This window comes from Nipponia nippon, unplaced genomic scaffold (assembly GCF_047370975.1).
Source record: "Nipponia nippon isolate SJK-2023a ecotype South Korea unplaced genomic scaffold, ASM4737097v1 scaffold_6, whole genome shotgun sequence".
NCBI classification, from domain to species: Eukaryota; Metazoa; Chordata; class Aves; order Pelecaniformes; family Threskiornithidae; genus Nipponia; species Nipponia nippon.
The window spans coordinates 58,653,791-58,675,779 of NW_028262380.1; the positions used below are offsets into that span (position 1 = coordinate 58,653,791).

The 21,989-nt window shown below is 40.7% G+C and overlaps 1 protein-coding gene across 2 annotated transcripts in view; it reads left to right on the forward strand.

Annotated features, from left to right (window-relative positions):
- EGF (epidermal growth factor) overlaps window positions 1–21,989 on the forward strand; it is a 61,722-nt gene that overhangs the window by 26,984 nt on the left and 12,749 nt on the right. For both annotated transcript variants that reach the window (XR_015700056.1, XM_009474652.2), the window contains exons 9-21: window positions 576–698; window positions 1,894–2,019; window positions 3,009–3,145; window positions 5,090–5,238; window positions 6,867–6,971; window positions 8,696–8,919; window positions 12,476–12,643; window positions 13,389–13,538; window positions 13,977–14,126; window positions 14,816–14,932; window positions 15,970–16,095; window positions 18,447–18,566; window positions 20,559–20,709. Coding sequence is in view for 1 of the 2 variants with exons in the window: in XM_009474652.2 (XP_009472927.1) it covers window positions 576–698; window positions 1,894–2,019; window positions 3,009–3,145; window positions 5,090–5,238; window positions 6,867–6,971; window positions 8,696–8,919; window positions 12,476–12,643; window positions 13,389–13,538; window positions 13,977–14,126; window positions 14,816–14,932; window positions 15,970–16,095; window positions 18,447–18,566; window positions 20,559–20,709 (1,846 nt within the window). In the remaining variant the exon portion in view is untranslated. The remainder of the gene's footprint in view (window positions 1–575; window positions 699–1,893; window positions 2,020–3,008; window positions 3,146–5,089; window positions 5,239–6,866; window positions 6,972–8,695; window positions 8,920–12,475; window positions 12,644–13,388; window positions 13,539–13,976; window positions 14,127–14,815; window positions 14,933–15,969; window positions 16,096–18,446; window positions 18,567–20,558; window positions 20,710–21,989) is intronic.

Genomic DNA, 21,989 nt, shown 5'->3' on the forward strand with positions numbered 1-21,989 from the left:
ATTGCCAGGTTCTCAGATGATTTTGCCCCTACAGCTTCAAAAATTGCCACTAAGGAATATAGCTTTATTTCTGGAGGGTTTATCTCCTGTTTTCATTGATCTGTTACCCTTGGAGTAGTAGGAAAGTAGGTTTTCCTCATTCTCTTTGTGTGTTATACTTATTCTTACAGTATAACTTCGTTGTAGTTTTCAAAACTTGATCTATTTTTGATGAAGTGTAAAAAAGAAAGTTTTCTAAATTATTTCTATTTTGATAACACGTCTTCATAAATTGGAAAATTTAAAGCAGATCAGTATAATGGCTTCAGGACCCAGAAATTTTGGCTTTCTCCTTCACTATAATTAGGAGAGGGTGAGGAAAAAAATTTGGAAAAAACCAAAACAAGCCAAAACAAACCCCAGAAAGACCACAGAAGTGTTGTACTCTCAACATCACGCTTTTATTTTTTTCTTTTTTCTTTCTTTTTTTTTTTTTTCTTTTGCTATTTAAGAAAGTGTTAACATCTCTTTTGGGGGGTTTAGTAAAAATTTTTATCATAATTCAAGATGTTTTTTTCCTTTTTAAATTGCTGTAGAGCTAATTTCCTGTACGAGTAATGACACCGAATGTAGCCATGGTTGCCTTCAAACGTCTAAAGGGCCTGTTTGCTTTTGTCCTGAAGGATCTGTACTCAAAGTGGATGGCAAAGCATGCACGGGTAAGTAATATTTTTTCTAGCTGTAGTGACTGCCAAACTCTCTTTGTTCTTGGCACTGAGACCCAGAAGTGAATGATGGCATTTTACACTCATTTTGCACAGCTGTAAATGATTGTACAAGATAGGAGGCAAAGGAATGTCAGGCGCTTTGAGTGCTGAGATGAGCAATGTTCACCTTAATTTTTAAATAGATGTTTCTTAGCAGCAATATCCAGTGTTTGCAGGACAAATTCTTTTGTTGTCAGCACAGATCAAGGCATCTCCCAGATTTTTGTTGCAGGAGACATCTAAAATTTTTATTTGAGGGGAAATATAGGTACAAAATTAGGGCTTGAGTGAAATCTGATGATGACTTTATAGATATCATGCAACCCAGGTTCAGAGTCACTCTAGCTTACAACAATTTCATCTAATTACCCACACATGGATTTTTGGCAGTCAGAATATTTGAAGCTGCTACACCCACTAATCTGTCATTCCCCATTCCAGCAAGCTTTCCAAATTCAGGGGACTGTAGCTCTTCAACTGTATCTTTTCGGTCTTAGGGGTCAAGATATCTCCATTAATGCCAGCCTTACACCTTGAAAAATCCCCTTCCCCTTTTACATCCCTTACACACTGTGGATTGTACTGTATACATAGGTTCTGTTTTGCTGGGGACACTCCACTGAGTAAGCTCAGGTTGGCATTAAGGCTATAACCATTGTACAGCCCCAAGAAGAAAGAACAGTTTCTTTTTGCGTGAAATCTTGATTTGTTGTATTAGAAAGTATCAATTCACCATCCTAGCCTAATTAACTTCTGGGGGTAGAATGGCATTAATTTGCGGTTTCTTTGCATGGAGTGCAAAGTCTGAGAAAATTTGTTACTCTGTTGTAGATGGGATGAGATTTGCACGGGAGAAAGAGTTCTCTGAAACAGTGAACACATGGAAGCCCTCTTCATATATCCCACCCCGCTTCTTGTGTTGTGAATTTTCAGGAAAAACTCCGGAAGAAGTTACTACTAATTTGCTTTCACTTCACTGGACTTCTGCTTTCAGCAGGAGGCCTTCCAGTAAATCAGTCAGTCACTGAGATGCTTTGCACTGTAGAAATCCTAAGCAGAATAAATTGTTCTCTTGATTATACCTTTGATTTTGTTGTCTTTTTTTCTTAGAACGGCAAAGTTAAATTTTTCAAATGCTCTGTTTAAGGTTGTACATCTCCAGATAACGGTGGCTGTAGTCAGATATGTTCTTCTTTAAGCCCATCCTCCTGGGAGTGTGCTTGTTTTCCTGGATATAAGCTTCAGCGAGACAGAAAGCACTGCACTGCTATAGGTCGGTATCTTGGTATGCCTGCATTTTTCTGTCAATAAAAGCAAAAACATTTGAGAGTCCTTTAAAGTGGATTGCATAACTGGGATCCATTTTTGCACTGATTTTAGGTTACTTTGTGAAACTTGGGAAGTATTAGTTGTTTGGAAAACTATCCTATTTTGGAAATACACCAGAACAAGCACCCGTATATGGTTCAGTCTCCCTCACAGAAGATTCAGTCTATTATCCAGCTTCTGCATTTCACTCTGGGCTCCTGTACCATGGAGGTCCATCTGCAGTATTCAGGTTTTTGTGCCTTCATATAAATGTGGGTGTAGTTTCTGCCCAGTGTTACAGAATTGGGGTTGAGGTGTCTACATTTGGATAACAGGGCAGGGGATAGTCTGTTGATGGACCTTCCCTACAAGGGTATTTCTCCCCCACTGGCCCCAGGAAGCCCAGATATTTCATGTGATGTTTGGATTCCAGACCCTTCTGTTTCTTCTGAGGAAAAGGCAGATCCTGGTGAGCAGCAAGGTATAAGCAATTGCATGAGAGAGAGGAGGAAAGAGAAGTTTGTGATTTGTTTCAGTAAAAACGGAAAAGCTTTATTTTTTGGAGGACAGAATTTTTATTGCTTTTACTGTGAAAGGCTTCTCGTGTAAAAGTCAAGTGTTCTGGCATATATGGTGCTGCTGTGAAATGCAGAGGGAAGATTGTCTTGAGGCTAAGTCACTCAGTGTGAAATGCAGCGGGGCTAGTGACTGCCTTTATCACAAATTTTGAGGCTGATCTTGGGCAAGGCACTGATGCTGAAAACCTATATGCATGTTTATCTTTGATTTCTGAGGCAAGAGGAATGTAGGACAAGGGCCTTAATTTCTTTGTGCTTCTGTTCCTCATTTTGTCTTCTACTGTTACTTACTTACAATGCTAGCTAGGTACTGATGCAGGCTAGAGATCACTTTGAACCTAGTGGAATTAACATATGTGCAAATTTTCATCAACAGGTCCTAAGCCATTTTTGTTATTTGCAAATGGCCAAGACATCCGCCAGATCAGTTTTGATGGAACAGATTATGCAAGTTTACTTGACTGGCAGATGGGAATAGTCTTAGCACTGGACTTTGACCCAGTGGAAAATAAGGTAAGGCATTAAAAACGAGAGGATTTTGAAGTGTTGCAAGGACAAATGGATTGGGCTTTCATGTGCCTTAACCTTTCTGCTGTCAGTGATCCAGATTACACGTTGTGCTCCTTGTTGTTCTGTTGCCTGTCCAGGAGCACAACTGGTACAGGATGCCAAACACTAGTTGAAGAGTTTCATCCTTTACTTACCGATTGAATGTGCTTTGTATATTGACATGGCTAATTCACAGAGAATTTGGATTTCTAAATTCAATTCAGGCATGATTTCCAAGAACTTTTGTGTGATTGACAGTTTTCTCCCTTAAGATTTCAGTCCTGTTTTCTGGAAATATATTGTGGTTTTTTTTTTTCATTGGGTAGCTGTAAAAGCAACAGTATCTTTTTTTCTGTGCAGCTCCATCCCACGATCCCTGCTAAATGCAGGAGTAATCTTAACATGAATTACTTCACATGTCCTGATATTATTGAACAAAACTGCTGAACACTCGCTGGGTTTATTGCTCTTACAAAATATATTCCTCACATTACAAGATATTGCTGTTGGAAACGGGAGTCTTCTCTGCATAAAGCGCTGTTTGTCTGTGTGGCTGCATCCCAGTGCCCTGCTCCTTGCCTGCAAAGTTGGGAAGAATAGGAGTTCAGCTGTGCTTTGCTAAACCTTCCGTGGCAGATAGATAGTTATTTTTTCCCATGGTGAGACTTATTTGCACTGTAAAAGTGTTACAAAAAGATACTGGATGGTACAGTGAAAGCTGATGAGGAGCTCAGTTAGGTTGCTGGAAACAACTCAAGGCCTGGACAGACACATCTAAACAAATGTGAATGTTACCAGATCTGCGTTACAGGAGGATCATTTCAGGCCCTGCTGGAACATCGCCACTTGCTCCTGAAATAGGGCCCTGCTGGGGAACTAGCAGTTGTTCTGTGCTGTGCCGAATGTAAATCAGCTGCGCCGGTGACACTGGGTGTGCGCTCTTGTTCCACTTCTGTAGGGAGCTCTGCACGACGGTGGGTCGGCAGTGCGGGGCCGCGGTGATGTGCAGCGGGCCAGCCAGGCTGCAGCAGTCTGGTCCTGGTCGCACGGAGCTGAGGTGCAAGGTAAATTAGCTCAGCATCGCTCTGTGCTCCCATGGTAATTGAATTAGCTGGTTTAATGCTAGAGGCCTCCCTCCTGCTTTGTTTGGCGTCATGGTTAGCATCAAAACAAAGTTATTTGTTTTATTGCTACCATTTGCAAAGAAAGTCTCAGCACTGCTTTGTATATAGTTCTGCCATACAGTGTTCGGCTCCCTCTGGATATCAAATACAAGACAATTTTTTTCCTCATCCTTGGAAAACACAAACCTAGTTTCCCCACCGGTGGAGAACTTTTATTTTGACCCAAAACTGAGAAGCCCCTTCTGGAAATTTTAAAGCCTTACAGAATAGACACCTGGTAAAAAAAAAAAAAAAAAAAAAAAAAAGGAGGCTGAAAATGAAAAAAAATAGAAGCAAATTATAGAACTCCTTTTCCCTTCCCAGCTCCTTGACACACATACACTACTACTCTTTTCTCCCCACTCCCCCCCTTTTTGAAACGAGCAGCGAGTGAAATGATAACGTGCTTCTTTTTGCCTGCTCCTACTTTTGCTTCCTCAGCTGTGCTTCATGTGAGGTAGCTGCTCGCTGAAACAAAATAACAGGATATTCAGAGGGCTGTATATAGGGCAACCAGGATTTACAGCTAAGCACAAGCTGCCTGTAGAAGTCATCCTGGTTGAAGGGTAAGTGCCTTTTTATTTGATCAGGGATCACAGGTTACCTGTGCAGCTTTTTGTGAATAAGCAGTTCAGGGAACTTTCAAGATGATAAAGTTATTTTACAAGTGGAACTATTAGACAGGGGAAATAGAGCAGAAAGTGAGATGGAAACTAATAACACCTCATCTGTTATTTCTTCACAGATTTACTTTGCCCACACCGCCTTGAAATGGATAGAACGAGCTAATCTGGATGGCTCAAATCGTGAAAAAGTTATTCATGAAGCTATAGATACACCCGAAGGCCTTGCTGTGGACTGGATTAACCGAAAATTGTACTGGACAGACAAAGGGTACATGCTCCACAGTGCATTTATGTTGAAGCATGCCATAAAATATTTGGAATAAATGACTGGTGATACAGAAATAGCTGAGATATCACTCTAAATTCAGTAACGCTTCACATTCTGTTTGGGTAGCTGTAATCTCAAGTATATACAGTTGGAAGGTTCTTTAAAACTGAAATGCTGGAAGATCACTTCAAGACTGCTGTTGTATTTTTATCTTTGTCTTTCCAAGAAGCAAGGGTTTGGACACAGCTGCAAGGAATCTAAAGCATGTACTGCATGTATACATGTCTGTATGTGCACATGCACGTGTGAATATATATATATGTGTGTGTACACTCATTTATATACATACACTGCATGTGTGTATATATAGGTATATCTTTATATATATATATATATATAAATAATGAGTATTACTGCACTGAGTACATCTTGGACAGAAGTCAGCATTGTTGACAGCTAGAATCAGGCCCCTTTAAGCTAATGGAGAGTCTTTGTCTCTGATAAAAGATGAATGGCCACTGGCAAACTTGATAACTTCACATTTCAGCTGATGCCTGACCTTACATGCAGAGAGAAACAAAATCGACCTGTGGTGAAAAGGCAGTGTCAGATCAGAACACATAATGAAGACTCCTTGAAGAGTGGTCATGATGTTTCAGTATGACCCATATTTTATTAGTCAATAAAAAATGGTTTTGAACATACAGATCATCCTCCTTCTCTCTTTTAAATACGCTGCTAATCCACTTCCTTGCTATTAGGCACAATCTTGTCTACACAATTGTGCTCCTGTACAAATATGCCAGTGTTTCTTGTGAAATGGGAAATTGTGGTGCTCGTCTCCATAAGACAAGAGTCACAGGTGAAGCTGTGAATTTGTATCTATATCTGCCACGTCCTTCTTACTGCATTTACCTGCTTGTATTCCACATTTGCACGAATATATTTCTCCTTCCGTCTTTGTGTGGCCTTTCTTTGCAGGTTCAGGTAGGCATGAAAGGCTGTAGGCTTGCTTTCAGGTGGAGGCTGATATTTGTTTGGCAAGGTGAAGTTTGCAGCAATAAGTACAGTTTTCTGGAAAAAAATCAGATTGGTAGACTGGCAACATAGATTCTATACTTGACTCTGCCATAGATTTTAGGAGTGATCGTAAGGACCTTTGCTTCATATTTTCCTGTAAAATAGATATAATATGTGAATTGCTTGGCAATTTCTGGATGAAAAATGCTATATAAAAGTACTATTTAAAAAAAATTCTTTATACATTTGATAATGCCATTCAGTTAGAAGCTGCTTTTCCTCCTGACTCCCTTTAAAGCTAACATTCATCTATTAGTGATCATCCTTCCAACTCATTATTTGCCCAAACAAGGAGAACTTCATGTCTCCTGCAGAGCAGCAGGTATTCTATCATCATGCCCTGGACCAGATAATGAGGCTGTAACATGAATTACTTGTTGATAAAACAACTAGACATCCCACATCAGCAGGATTATTTCTTGTCATTGTAAAGTTATTTATTACAGTTTTGTGCTAAACTAAAGCAGTGCAAAAACTTAGTACATTCTGCCTGAGAAGGTAATTAAAAAGACAGCAGGGAGGACCTAACAGTGCCATGTGTGTTGCAGGAAGGCATGCATTGAAAGGAGCAATCTGAATGGAATGCAAAGAAAAATGATCATCTGGGAGGATATCTCCCAGCCCCGAGGGATTGCCATTCACCCATTTGCTAAGTAAGGAGTGATAAACCTGGTTAATTGTGTAATACTTGGGGAGGCTTTTTAAAAATGAGCATGCCAGCCTTGCCTTGTTGGCAGTCAAAAAGTGCATTAGTCTCACGTTAGCACAGTCATTGCCCTGCAGAGTTGTGTGAACCGCAATGTTTTATTGCTGGGTTTCTTCTGTGTATTGGGACATGTTCATTTCTCATATAGATTTAAAAAAATACCAGAAGCATTAAAGATATTGAATGCAGTTTAAGCTAAAGAAAAGCACAAGTGACTGAAGTCACCCTGATAGTTGTAAGCACCACGCTACAACCTTTGATGGTTCCATATCTATTAGCATGAAAAAGGTAGTCGCTTTTAAACAGTGGTGCTTACAAAGGATTTTTTTGGCCATGTTTCAGTTTCTGAGGAAACTAAACCAAATCTACTGTTGTGGAGATGCGTTGATTTAAATGCACCTTATATCTTCTTATTCGGTGCTGAGGTGATAAAGGAGTTTTGAATGTTTAAACTATTGATTAAATTCTGGACATTTTAATCAATGGCAAAGCCCCATGGATTTCAGTCAATATGCCTGAAGTAGGATGGTTTTAAATCTGTTGATTTTTTTTTTTTTTGATGCTCGTCTCCTGCTGTAACTAAGTACTGAAGAATGAAGCCAAGTTGGGGAGGGTGTTTTGTTATCTTCACTCTGTACATAAAAGACCTGAAAGAATCTTTCAGTAGAGGTTGAACATTATAGAGACGTTTTGCAGGAAAACTTTTAAGAATAAGTAGGTTCAGGGAGATTGTTTATTGGAATTATTGGTAGAGGCAAGGGCTACAAGGTGAAAGGGAGGAGGAAACATCACTAAAACCTTCCTTATTAGAAAGTTAATGGTGAAAGGAGGAACAGACATTATACCAATGTCCGTAATTGTAAAGTCAGTATTAAAGAGAGATCTGAGACACAATTAAGACTATTGAAAATACTGATCCCTCCATTGGCTACAGCAAAACTGATCATGTAAATAAAGCTAAATGAATCTGTGAGTTATCTCAGTAAACCTGACAAAGGCAGCTGATGCCTGGGAAGACTGGAGTCCAAAGTTCAGAAGTAATTTGTGGGTTTGGCTATTTCCATTTTAAGTGGCCATCTTGCACTTTCTGTTCTTTGAAAAGCAGTAAGCACTCAGTGAGTAACACTCAGGACTCGAGAGAGAGACCCTGAGAATCATGATTTTATTAAAAGAAGAAAAGAGGCTGGGCTTGACACTGGTTTATTTTTTAAAAACAAAATAACCTGAGGACTCTTTCTTGCTTTCCATGGGTGGTGGGTATTCTTTGTTTCATTTGTGAATTGCTGCACCCTTGTTTAGACACAAGAGGCTGGCTAATGCATCGTCTTCTGTTGTCTGGGTTTGCTAAACCGCTGTCATTAGTCACGTGGAAAATGCAAAACGCAGATATGAAGAGCTGGCAGTTAGCATAGGCGGGAGGAGTTGTTTTTCAAAGGTTTTGTGCCAATGAAGAGAGTGGGGATTCTGTATAAGTCCCAGTGTAATCACCTGGAGTCTTATGGCAAGTGTGAAAAGATCAGCAGCCAATATATTTGCTTGAAGCGTGCACTTTTTCTCATGTGCCTCAGGCCTGTATTGCTTTGATCTGATCTTTCTGCTTTAAAAGAACTCCATGGAGAGGAGGACAAACATTTACTTACTGACTTCCTGTATGCATTTTGTTTTCTAAAGGAGATTATTCTGGACTGACATGGGAGCCAATCCTCGGATTGACAGCTCTTCATTAGAAGGCATCGATCGCCAGGTTATAGCCAGCACTGGTCTGGTGTGGCCCAGTGGAATAGCTCTCGACTACTTAGCCGACAAGGTGTACTGGTGTGATGCTAAGCAGTCGGTGGTTGAGAGCGCAAACCTGGATGGTTCTGGTCGTCGAATTCTTGCACAGAATGATGTAGGTGAGGCTTTGGGGTTGATAATTACTTACTGCTGCTTGTCAATGTGCTTGTGTATCTGCCTATGTGCATGTGAATTACCAGCCAGCGGCTGTGCTGTATATCCCATGCAATTCTGTGTTGAGGTTAATGGCATCACTTTGTTCTTCATTCTGTTAGCCAGACGACTTTTATTCATTTTAGCAAACGAACATCTTTCTATCACTCTCTACTTTTACTAATCAGCCACTTTGCATTGTACAGAGAACTTCTCTGCCTTCACAGAAAAATGAAAAGAAGAAAAATGCTCAAAATGTTGTTTGCTTCTTCCATGCATGGCTGCTTAGTGTAATTCAGGTTTTGCTGTGTTTATTACAGCAGTGAGTTATACTGCTGTAAGCTGGAGGAGAATTAATCTTGGCCATTGAGGTCCTTGAGCAAAGAACCTGCATCTGCACAGTGTTGAACATTGGGATGGTTCTAAATACACAATAGACACTGAATGGAAAAATGATTTATGCAATATGCTGGTAGTTGTTATGGCTGAGATTTCTATTGTTTGACGCGTAACTGTGTTATCCTGGAGCAAGAGAACAGAAATATTAGCAATGAGGAACTGATGTTGTACCACATCTGAAGTAAAGCATGTGTTTAAGAATCTCATACATAGCAAATTAGTTTCTGGAGAGGACAATTTCCTTTGTGCATGATATCTCTCTGGGGACCATTTTGAAGGTGTGCATACAAAACATGGGCAGAATGAGGACTCTTGGCTCAATACCATGACTGCTATGGGTAAAGACTTCATGGTTACTCTGTTAAGCAGCTGTCGTTATAGCTTGTGCTCTGGGAAGGCTTGTGTTCATCTCCTAAGCCAGATGCCCTCCCACTTATTTGAAGGTGAGCAGAGTGAGGTGTTGGGGGAAGCAGTGTTCTCCAGTTCATAAGACATCAAAAGGCCCTGAGCAAGTGACTTCCCAGCATTCCTCTCTTTTCCCCTGCTGTAGATATTCTGCTGTGTGCTCCACCTTGCAAGTGAACTGCAAAGGAGGACCTTGAAGCCTGTTGAAAGTTTCACTTTGTTTCTCCACAAGGAATGAGACAATGTCTCTCAGTGGGAGAAAACAGAGAAGGAGAGCTAGAAGCGCTGGAGAAACAGAGGGTATGGGAAAGGAGGTAGGCTTGGAGCAGTGATATGGCTGTTTGGAGGTGGGAGAAAAGGACACCAGCACCTGTATGGAAAGAAGTGAAAAAGATGAAGTGCAGACCTGTAGGGGTATGAATTTAGAGAGGCAGAGAGATTTGGTATCCTGCTGTTTTGCTAATGCTGTTAGTGAGACCAGAATTCAGCTTCTGTTCTTGGACAGCTGTACACTGAGGGACGGGAAGGTGGCATCTCTTCATAGGCACGCTGCTGTAACATGGATTTTTATTACAGCAGCTCCCTCTAGTGCCCCTGTACTGGGAATTCATTCAGTATAGGTGCATGCAAAACAGGTAAAATTATTTCTGCTCTGCTGCTAACACCATTTTCAGCTGTAAGTAAAACAGCCTGTAGGCACCTGCCCAAGGCAGTGAACAACACAACCATTCCTTTTGTTTATGCAATGGGTTGGGTTTGCACTGCTGTGGAAAGGGTTCATGTGATTATTCATTTTTCTGTTCCTGCTATCTCCATTGGTGATACTACACTTCTATTTTTAATCCCTAATGTATTTATAAGTTCAGAGGTTAAGGAATTGCTGGTCAAAGCGGGGTGGTGTTTGTTGATAGTGCAAGCTATAGATCCTAAAATTGTGAGTAAATGTTTGGATAGGAACAGTATCTAGAGCTTGGGCTAGTTGCTCAAATTCCATGGAAAGAAAAACTAAGAACCACACCCAGCGATTAAGCATGGTTCAGTGGAGGTAGCGAAGTGCTAACAGAATAACAATATGCTCTTCAACTTAACACTTAAGAACACTTAAATAGCGTCTTAGAATTTTTCTTATGCAGGAGTGTGTTTTTTCAGTTTATTTGTGATGCGTATTTAAGGTATACCGACATATACTCCTTCTCCAAGGTTCTAATTTATCTGTTCTTTTCTTTGCTTGTTTGCTTGGCTTTATTTTTTTTTTTAATCATTTTTTTATTTTTTAAACTAATACCTTTTGGGATCCCAATTTCATTACTGAAATTAAGCACCACCTAGTTGAGGTCTACATCAAAAAACAAAAGCACAGATCATAAAATCACGTGCCTACAAAACATACCTTTCAGAGGGACTCAGACTGCAGTGGTACAAAAAGTGATGTGCCTATTCAGACTGTGAGTAAGGACCAAGACAAAGCAAACCTGCTTCAGCCAGGAAGCACCCACTCTGAAACTAGGTGGACATCCACGGAAGAACAGTGTGTGTTCTCACCTTCCATTGCAAAAAGCTTGCCCAAAGGCTATTTTGAAAGCAGGAGATTTCTACATGTATAGAAAGAATGCATAGTCCCATATGGACTAATGACAATTTTCTGTCATGACAGAGATATTAAAAAGAGTCAGAATCATTTTGCAAAGATCTTTATAAGTATGTCTGTCCTTATATACGAAAGTGTCCTTTGGATTCTGAACTGCTGAGCTTCTCTCTGGAAGTCAGACTAGAGATCCGAGTTTTCCTAGTGCAGATAATGTTGTGCTACTAAGGAAAAATTGCTCTACTCTGAACTTGGGGTGGGATTTCTCTCACCTACTGTTAGTCATGTAAGTGTTAGGTGCCTGGTCTAAGCCGATGTCTAGGTTCCTGTTGTAATCAGTGAAAAGAGAGGAAGCTACCTGGATGTTCTGTTGCATCCTGTGGTTTGTGCTAGCTGTGACTGTTAGTTAGCTGGCTAACAGACAGTGACTAACTAGTCACAGCCTACTGCTGCTAGTTGGCTGAAGGGAGGAAAATTAATTCCCCTCTTGAATTTTGCACTGTGATGAATTGGCTAGTGAATGTCTGTGCATGTTTGTATGTACTTGTGGACCACTGTATTGCACTTGTGTGTACTTTTGGCACTTGCAGAGACCACACACTGGCTTTGGGGTCCTACCATGAGTCAGTGGCTATAGTGTCTGTAGCTCCCAGGCTGTCCTGGGCCAGTACACTTATGCAGGATGACACATGCCGCAAGCTCCTCTCCTCCCTGTTATGTGAAGACTGCAAAAGGAGCTGTGTACCTCAGCAGCTCTGTGCTGGGCCATTTACTGGCAGAGGAGGGAGGCAGTCCACTTCTGAAAGGCTGGTCCCAATGCTGCTTCAAGAAATGATGTCTGAGGTAGAAGCATCTTGTGAACTTGATCTGGTTGGAGGTCACCAGCAGTATAGAGACTGTACTGAGCCAGGCAAGTGCCATAGCCTCCTCTGCTAAGAGCATAAGTAACATGTGCCCATGGTCCACCATTCATGGACACTTATCCCTCCCTACTGGACATCAAAGTGGAAAAGTGGCTATGGCTATGCCACTGTGTTAGAAGTAGACCTGTATGCAGATATGGCTTTTCTTTACATGGCTTCTTGTGTATATGTTCTACATATGTGGAAATGAGATATCTAATTTCTTTGTAGGCCACCCTTTTGATGTAGCAGTGTTTGAGGATCACCTTTGGTTTTCTGACTGGGCTAGGCCATCGCTAATGAGGGTGGACAAGAAGACCGGCCAAAACAGGGTACGTCTTCGAGGCAGCATGCTGAGACCCTCATCAATGGTTGTAGTTCATCCTTTGGCGAAACCAGGTATACTGCAAAAATTAAGCAGTCATTCCCTTCCAGCTTCCTCTTGTTCACTGATATCAGTAGAATAGATGTCCTTGGGGAGAGGATTGTCTTCTCAGAAATAGGCTCTTTAAAAGGCCTTGCATAGTCAGACTGGCATTTATTGAAACATCATCTGGGCATGTGTCCCAGGAATGTTAACAGATTTTGCATATTTATGATCCTGCCTAAGAATAGATGCTGATCAATTGCCACGAGGCTACCATAGTCTTCTAATTCCTATTTATCCTAGTTTATTAGCACCCCTCACACAAACAAATAATAACAAATGACATGGAGAAAGATTTTGTAAGATTTATTAGTTTTGGATCAAATAATTTGATTTTCTGTTGGGAACAATCTCCCTGTAAGCAGGAAAAAGTAATTCAATAGACGAGGATTGAGAGAAGGTAATCACAGGTTCCCTGTGCCCTGGCAATGTTCTTTCAGGGAATGTTAGGACTCTAAATATTAAGGGAGAAATAATAAAGGAAATAAAAAAAAAGTATACATTTATTAGATAAAAGAGTATGCGAATCTGCTTTCCTACCAGAGTCTAGGTGATAATATAAATGTTTTACTAAATGCATCTGTTTTTAATTAAAAAAACAAATGTTCTAGTTTTTGTCAGTCCTTATTCTTTTTCCAACTGCTTCAACTCTGCACAGCTAAAAGGAGATGTTGACTGAAGAAGCAGCTTGTTAAGTTGCCTGTTTTTCTGCATTAGGGGCAAACCCTTGCCTTTATGAGAATGGAGGCTGTGATCAGATCTGTGAAAACAATTTTGGAGTTGCCCATTGCATGTGCCATCCAGGATTTGGGAAAACTCAAGATGGAAAAGCCTGTCATGCTCTGGATGCTTCCAACACAACAGCAGGTACAATCTTCCAGTTCTAAAAAAGACTGTCCTCAAACCCTTGAGGATCCTGACAGATAGCATTGGAAAATATTCACTTTGCTCTACGTAATGAATGATGGTTTCTCTGAAGAATGAAAACACTGGGGTGTTGTTCTGGGACAACAACGTGTTGTCTGACCGTTGTAATTTTTCCCGTCTCATTAGCAGTAAGATCTGTGCAATGCCTGACAAGTATTGTGAACAATGACTCTCATTCCTTGTCTTTTGTATTTGAGAAAACCCACCAGTGAGTGGTTTTAAGAATAATCTGAGGCCAGAAACAGGCTAGTCTGCGATGGTAGTGATGTTTATTTTAAAAGGAAACCACCGTGATTATTGGAAAGTAGACAAGTGATAGAAAATAAAAAAGTTAGTAAATTTAAATAGTCTGTGTCACTTTTTTCTTGTCTTTTTCAGGAAGCGTCTCTGTGCACAAGGAGGTAGTGCCGATGCCAACACCAGAGACCTTGCTCCAGAGCACACAAAGCAGTGGGATATTCAAGGATATGGACAGTGGGGAAAAGCAGAAAATCAGCATTTTGTTGATGGCTGAAATCATGGTATCAGGTAGAGTCTGATGATTGTCTTCCTTCTATTTACTGTGAGGCTCTGAACAGGTTTATAGAACAGAAAGAAATCATAGGCCTTAAAGGAAGAAAGGCTCAGTGTCAAGACTGGTGGCACTCATGCTCTTAACTCTCTTACAAGAAGATGGGTCTATGCAATTATGCCAGGTAGGACTGCTTTTTTGTTTGTTTGCCTCCATGTTCCTTTGCTATGTCAACATGATCTTAAGGGTCTTTTCCAACCTTAATGATTCTATGATTCTATGAAAACTTGATAATATTATCTAGGTCTAGAGAACAAACATTTCTAATTTGGGGCACTTGTGAAAGTCTCTCCCTTTGATTTTGTAAGTCTATTAAGTTCCTCTGAACAAAATTGCGGTAAAACCATTGAATTCTACGTACGTTCAATGGCACTAGATCATTAAATTTTACAATAGGTTTTGCATACAATATTCAGAAATCCTGATACCAAATGACACTTCAGCTCCATCTAGACAAAGACAACAGCCCTAATGATTGTATTGGCTTGTCATCATTAATGCTGGAGAGCTATGTTTCAAACTTTGACTGTATGTTCTGGTTTTCTTGTTAGTTTTTTGGTTGGTTGGTTGGTGGAGTTTTTTTATATACTTCCTTTGATCTGTCCAAATGCATCTGGTGGTTTTTTTGGTTTTGTTTATGCTATAGATCAAGATGACTGCACTGCACTAGAATGTGATGTCAATGCACAGTGTGTTTTGCTGGAAGATGGTGCTATGTGCCAGTGTTTGAAAGGATTTACCAGGAAGGGAAAATCATGCTATGGTAATAAAAGATATTAATGCAACCTTCTGGAAAACTGTAGATTGGGGGGAGAGGAAAAAAATCTATCTTTTCTCACATTGGCAGCTCTGCTGTGTGAGCTGTCACAGAAAGGTCAATGGTATTGCTTGTTTTGAAAGGGATGATGAGCAGAGAGCATGTGAGATGAAATGGCTAATTATCACATGTCTTATTTTCCCCTGAGTCATGAGTGTTAATCCTATTAATATTAACAAGCAATAATGGGGATAACAGGAATAAAAGCATAATGTATTTATTTGTAAAAATTGCCTAATTATAAAAGCTCAGTCCATAGACATGATAGTTGATGTATAATTTAGAAGTATGTATTAAGGAATCTTAAAAATTAGTATTCCTGATGTAATGTTTATACAAAAGTGCTGCTCTTATTTCTTTCTAGCACTAGAAAGAGACTAACAATCAGACAACACATTGCTCAGAGTGGTCTTTAATTTTTTGGACTTGCATACAAGATAAGTGGAAACACTTTGTTCTCTCATAAAGGCCAAGACAGGAGGGCCTTAGTAACAGAACAATTTACCATTTGGTGGCTAAACGTGAAGACTCACAGGAATCTATGTTGCTATGGAAAGGAAAAAAAAACATTGAAAGGTGAAATGGGTATAATTTTTTTTTTCATTGCCGTACTTTTTTTTTAAGCTTATGTGTTCTTTCTCAAAAAAAGTTTCTCTCTGAGTAGGGTTTAAGAATATAAGGCTTCTTTTGCATAGGATCATTCCCTCCAAATGGGATTTTTTTGAAGCAAGTGGTATTTGTGGAACCTCTAGGTCTCCAGGTGAAAGTAGCTGGTTGACTGTCTTAGGCTCTTTAGAATATTCCCATCAAATTTCATACCAAGAAAAGACCACAAAACCCTTCTCTTTCCATTTGCTTCAGATGCACAAATGACAAGTGACAGCATAGTCTGAGGGAGATCCATGATGTAGACATTTCTTTTTATTGATTTACCTGATGGTTTTGTGACCCATGTGTCCCCGTCTCCTTGTTTTGTCTTACAGATGTTGATGAGTGTGCTGTAAATATGGACCACTGTAATCGAAATGTGTCGGGCTGTATCAATACAGAAGGGGGCTACGTCTGTAAATGCCTGGAGGGCTACACTGGAGATGGAGTCCATTGCTACGGTACAAGCATGTGTGAGGGCTGTGCTGTGTCTGGAAGGCTGGGGCCGGATGAATGAGCAAGAGACATGTCTTACGGTTTGGGCTAGCCTTGCATCAAGCTGTGAAGCTGTCAAATGAGCTGTTCTGGTTCGTTTTGAAAAATCTGGTACGGGCATGGATCCTAACAGTGGCTCCCCCTGACAGTTAACATTTATTATTTCTTCCTTTTTGATTCTTTCTTTCCCATTTGAAGTGTGGCAACCTCAGCAACTGATCAATATGCAAAGCCTGTACTTGTCAGTGGATATGTCCTCTTAGTGTTTGCACTCTTTTTAGTAGTTACAGCAGGAGAGAGAGGAAGAGTGAAGGGGAGGAGGGAACTGGAGGTGAAGCAGTAGAGCTTTATTGGAAATCGTTGCCATGAATATAAACGAAAGCAGGTATTGAGTGTGTCATAATACTCATCAAATAATTCCAGGTCTGTTTAATAGGCATGAGGTTCAAGGTGTTGACACTGACAACTTGAGTACATTTAGAGTCCTGTTAATAATCAGACCCACTGATTTTCCCATCCAGCTCTAATGCCAGGTCTTTAGTTCGTTCCCTACATTTCTTAATTTTTTAATCCATTTTAGCAGTAAATATGAAGGAACAGGAAGCTTCCCCCCCGCCCAGTATTTGACTAGCACACGGTTTGTTCAGAGCTTGATGAGAGTCTTGGCTTCTCTTTTGTCCTTTTCTTTTTCCATTCTCCTTTATAGCCTAATTCAAAGTCCATTAAATTTGACCCAATTCTTACATAGTCTTTACTGGACTTTGGTTCTTTGACACAGATAAGGACGACTGAAAATTAAGAACAGTATCATTATTATGGGCAGGGTGTGGAAAGTATCAGAGGCAGAAGGTTCGAGAAGGCACTCTGCCTACAGTGGTCAGAGATCCAGAGCTCATGTCTTTGAGGAGGTTTGGAAGTGCAGACAAAAGTGACAAGCTCCTCTTGCTGTGCCAGCACCACCTGCAAGGCATGTCCCCAGGCAGCCCTGGGCTCTCCCTCTGTGGTATGGTTGCTCAGCTAGAATGATTATGGTACCTACCACTCTTATTGAAAAACAGTCCATTATCTTCCTGAAGTCTTTAAGTACAGAAGATGGTAAAATATATTTTCACAGCATTTTATAAATGATGCAATGTTGTTATGATGTAAACAGAATTGAAACTAATTTTGTGTTTGATGACTTGAAATATACTATAAAAACCAAAAACTGGCAAGTAAGTGATTTTGTACTTCAGTTTTAGGCACCTGCATGCATGCACAGTGTCCAGAAATGTGTCACTACCTCCAGAGACAGTACAAGATGCGTTCATGTTGTGTTGTTGAAATCACGTTTCTTGGAATATGCTGCAACAGTTTTTTTTCCTGTATTTTTGCTTTTAAAAGTGCTCTGAATTTTCTATACTATTTTGGGCCAGATCCTGTTAATTTTACTGTAGAAAAAGTCCCAGCGGTTTAAGGAACAATTTCACACAAATTGGGATGGCAGATCTGTGATTTTGTTTCCCCAAAACAGAGCTGGCACATGTATTGTGCTGACAGTTCATAAAATGAATCAGAGGCTCCCAAACCTGATATGTGAACCCTTTCGAAGTTCCCACCTCTGAGGAGGGTGCTTAGGCACTTAGCACTACGCGGGTCCCAGGCTGGCAGGAGCTGCTGCTGTCGGCTGTGCTAGCGAAGGTGTGGAGGCAGGCTGAGGGTGTGCAGCAGGGTGTGGGTGAGGGGTATATATGAGCCTAACGCAGGCTCTGAGCCTGGAATCTCTTGTAATCAGGGAGCCTCTTCATAGTAATTCAGAGGCACGCTCTATTTAAATGTTTGCACAAACTGGATGAACCTGTAGGTTTCTAGACCCTTTCCTTCCGTCTAAACTTTTTGTCTAGGCTGAACCAGGCGGGTGGTACCAACCCTTCTGCTGTCTTAATGCAAGAATGCCAACTGACAGTACTCTGGTACTCATCTGGGTTGCAAGCTATGGCTAGCAATGCCAGGAGAATATATCTAGTACAAATAAGTCTTCTCTTCAACTCTACTGTACTCATTACATTTCATGGGGAAGCCTTTCCTTCTTTCTCCTTGTGGAGAGCTTCTGCAGCAGCGTAGCATGCTCTGAGAGGCTGGGGAGGCTGTGATTACTTGACATAGAAAGTATGCTGGTTGCTTTTCCATTACGTTTTCCATGAAGGAATGTTTGCAGAGGGAAGGTCTTTGATTTTTTTTTCCCACTGCGAGGAGACTGCAATGCTGCAACTGCTGCCCTTTTAACTTATGCTCTGAGGTGTTTCGTTCTTCTAACTGCAGACTGTTTGGGTGACAGATATTGATGAGTGCAAGATGGGGTCCCACACCTGTGGAGAGAACGTAACCTGCACAAATACAGAAGGAAACTTCACTTGCTCGTGTGCTGATGATGCTTCTGGAACTGGCACCGGTTGCAGTGAGTAAATGGAGTGAGCAATTAAAATGAAGTCATCCTTAACTAAGAACTGTGCTCTTGGACAAATTGTTATACCTGGAAATTAAGGAAACCCTGTATAGTGATATACTGGGCAGCTTGTGGATCCATTTAGCATTGCTTTAGGAGGTTGTTTTGAGGTGGGCTAAGGAGACCAGATCTGAGTTTAGTTTGGAAATATCTACATTAAGGTTCAAGGCTAATTTTTACTGTCTAAATGTAATGACACATCTATTTAATGGCCTTTACAATCAACGGCAGAAGTAAATGCTCCTTGGAGGTAATATTTTTGGAGGTGACTTCAGTCTGTGCCATTTTTCAAACTCTCTGTGCCTTCTTTCCCTCTGCAGAAGGAGAACTGCACATAATTTAAGCCCCATTTAATTCTTCAGAATAAGCTAGTCTTTCAGATCCAGTGGCTAATTTTTCAAAAGGGCTCTGAAACTCTTTAGAAAATCTGGTTACCAATTTAATGAAGGGACCTGCTGAAGGTTCAGCACTAGTGACTATCTGACCCTCATTTCAGTGCCTCAATGTGACAGCAGCATTCTCTGAAAATGCGGAGCTGCATGACTCGTTGTCTTACTCTGTCAGCCCTCTTCATTGAGGTGAATTTTACTCCAGATCAAGTGACTGTCTGATGATGGAGAGACACTGTGTGATTGTCATAGATCTGTTTCTGCAGAAAAGCAGAAGGAAATTATGGCTTTTTTAAGTAGAACACCTATCAGGATTCCCACTCCCTTTTCAGTTACTTAAGCTTTCAGTAGTTTCAGGTGTCACTCAGGAAATGATGATTTTAAATGATGCATGACTTGGAAGTAATGTCTTCTAGGTCCCTCAGCTGTAAATCTGATCACATGTCTTCATGTGTGTTAACACACTGGTTTAGTTCTTTGCCTAATAAGCTCTTTTACCAAGCTGAAATTTTTTTTGCAGAATGCAATCACACCTGGGGCTCACTAAAATCACTCATCCCTTTCCGTTCAGGCTCTTTGCCATGGCAGTTCCCCTGCAAATGAAATTTTAAAAAACAAATGTCATTGAAGGTCATGTTGCAATAAAACTGGTGTGAGTCATAACACTGATCCCATAAATGTATGAGAGCGATTAGGCGCATTTGTGCTAAGCCGTACTGCTAGAAATTCTTTGCCATGTAGATGTTTGGTTCTGACCTATAGATTTGCTGTAGCATCAAAGTAGGCAAGAAAGTGCTCCTTTTCTGTAAGGGCATGTCTGCGCTGTAGGTCACGCTGTGCAGAGGTATTAGAGCTACCTTTAAAACTAGCTAGTTTGGATATCTATGTAGGTGACTGTGTGCGATTCAGAGTAGGCTACAGAACCCTTTGAAGAATTGGGTCAATAGAGTTCCCTGCTTCCCCAGTGATGCTGTTACCTGTACCTGAGCTAGCTTGAAACAATAAAAAATGTGATCTGCAGTCAGACACAGATGCAGTCAACTGGATGGCAGCAAAGCAGAAACAATCTGCATAAGAACAACAAGTTGCATGTGAGAACTTCTCAGTCTGAGACCCAAGTGCATGAAATACATGTGAAATACAGGTGAAGTCACCCTTCACCTGTACATCTGACTCTGGTACTTTATGCATGGTAGAGATTTACCATACCCTAAAGCTGCATAAGTTGCAAAAATCATTTAAGCGTAAGTAAGTAGACAGCCAGTGCAGTTTTTCTTCAGAGCTGTACTCACACATCTAAATAGACAGAACGCAGCCAACCTCTGTGGGTCCTTCATTGCAAATCTAGAATCAAGCATATTTAGTATTTTGATCTAAAGTTCTGTGTGGCTAAATTTAATAAGCAACATAAGCAAATAGGTAAAACACAAGTAATTGGTCAAAATTAGAGATTTTTACCTACTTTCCTATCTTGAATTTCTGGAACTCTTTTGTAAGATCACGTTGCCAATGTGGCCAAAAGTTTGAGATGTCCTTGTGAAATCCTGTGTTTTAGAAGCTACTGTGGCCCCCACTGTTGTCAGCAATGCATACTCTACACACCCTGTCCAAGGTGATTCCATAGGATGCCCTCCTTCATACGAGTCATACTGCCTCCATGGTGGAGTGTGCAACTATGTTTCTGATCTACAAGACTATGCCTGCAAGTAAGTACAGAAATTTGTATTGTCTGTGCTGATGAATGGTATCCTTAGGGCTCAGTTGAGTGCAGACAGTGAAGTGTTTGTCCATAAATTATCTGTTCATCACTCATGCTAGCTATTGTTATTAGACTGCTCTTTTCTGTAAGTGATCACCATAAGTTTCTGTAAGTGGTCACTCCTTTCACACTCATTGCAATTAATAGTAGGATCAGATTTGTTCCCTAAGCACTTGATTCTTTGCTTTGGAAATGAGAGATAAGTTGTTAAATGACTTTGTGCTCCTGGCTTTATGAAAGAGGTCCTTGCTGTCTCTCCTGTATGTATCATGCTGACTTGTATCTCCCTGTCGGCCTTGCTGTTCATGTGTAGCACTGACTGGGATGGAAGAGGGCACCTCTGTCTTGTCTTCTCTGATTGGCACCAGGGAGAAGAAGTCTGGTGTCAGCATCTTCCCTTACAGTTTGAAGAGTCTTGGTCCTTGGCAGAAAGGGTACAACATGATGGTCCTCTTAAAAACAGGGAGAGTAGCAATGAGACGTCAAAAACGAGACCTCCTTCCTCCTGTCGATATTTTTGTGAAGGCTCATTCCTGGTTCCCCAAATACAGTTACTGATAAAAGCAAAAAGAATCTTATATTTCCAGAAGTCAGCCTTGGCCTGCTCAATGTGACAGCCTAGTCCCATGGAGTAATCATTTCTTCAAAATCATTAGTGCTGGAGTCTAATTGTGTAACTTGATTATATTTGAATCTGTGTTATATCTTTCTTCAAAATCAAGCATAAAAGTGTTTACAGCAGGACAAATCCATTGTCTGGATGCTGTTCCATAGTAGGCAAATTTGCCTCTGTGTCTCAGTAACTCGGGTAGCCCTGGTATAACCCTGGAGTGAGGAGAGCAAGCTTTGTGCTGAAGGGTTTCTTTGACCCACCATTCCCCCAGATCTTCCTTGTACTGCACTGCAGGAACCTCTGTATCAGACCATTCCTGCAAGCAATGTCAAATCCTAGGCTTTCTTATTTCTAAATTGAGTGGTCTTCCCTGCCTACAGACCTCTGTACCTGCAGGAATATCAAAAGAATGTATCTATCTCATGTACATACATGGGAATGAAGTAGATGCCTTGTGCCAAGGATTTCCTAAGCTCAGCAAAGCCATTACAGGAGATGGACTCATGGTTATCTCTGGTATTTGTTATGAATTTTTAGTGTAAAATTTAGAGGCATTGAAAACTCTGTTCTCACCTCATTGAGTTTCTCTTATTGAAACTGAAGAGTCTACAACT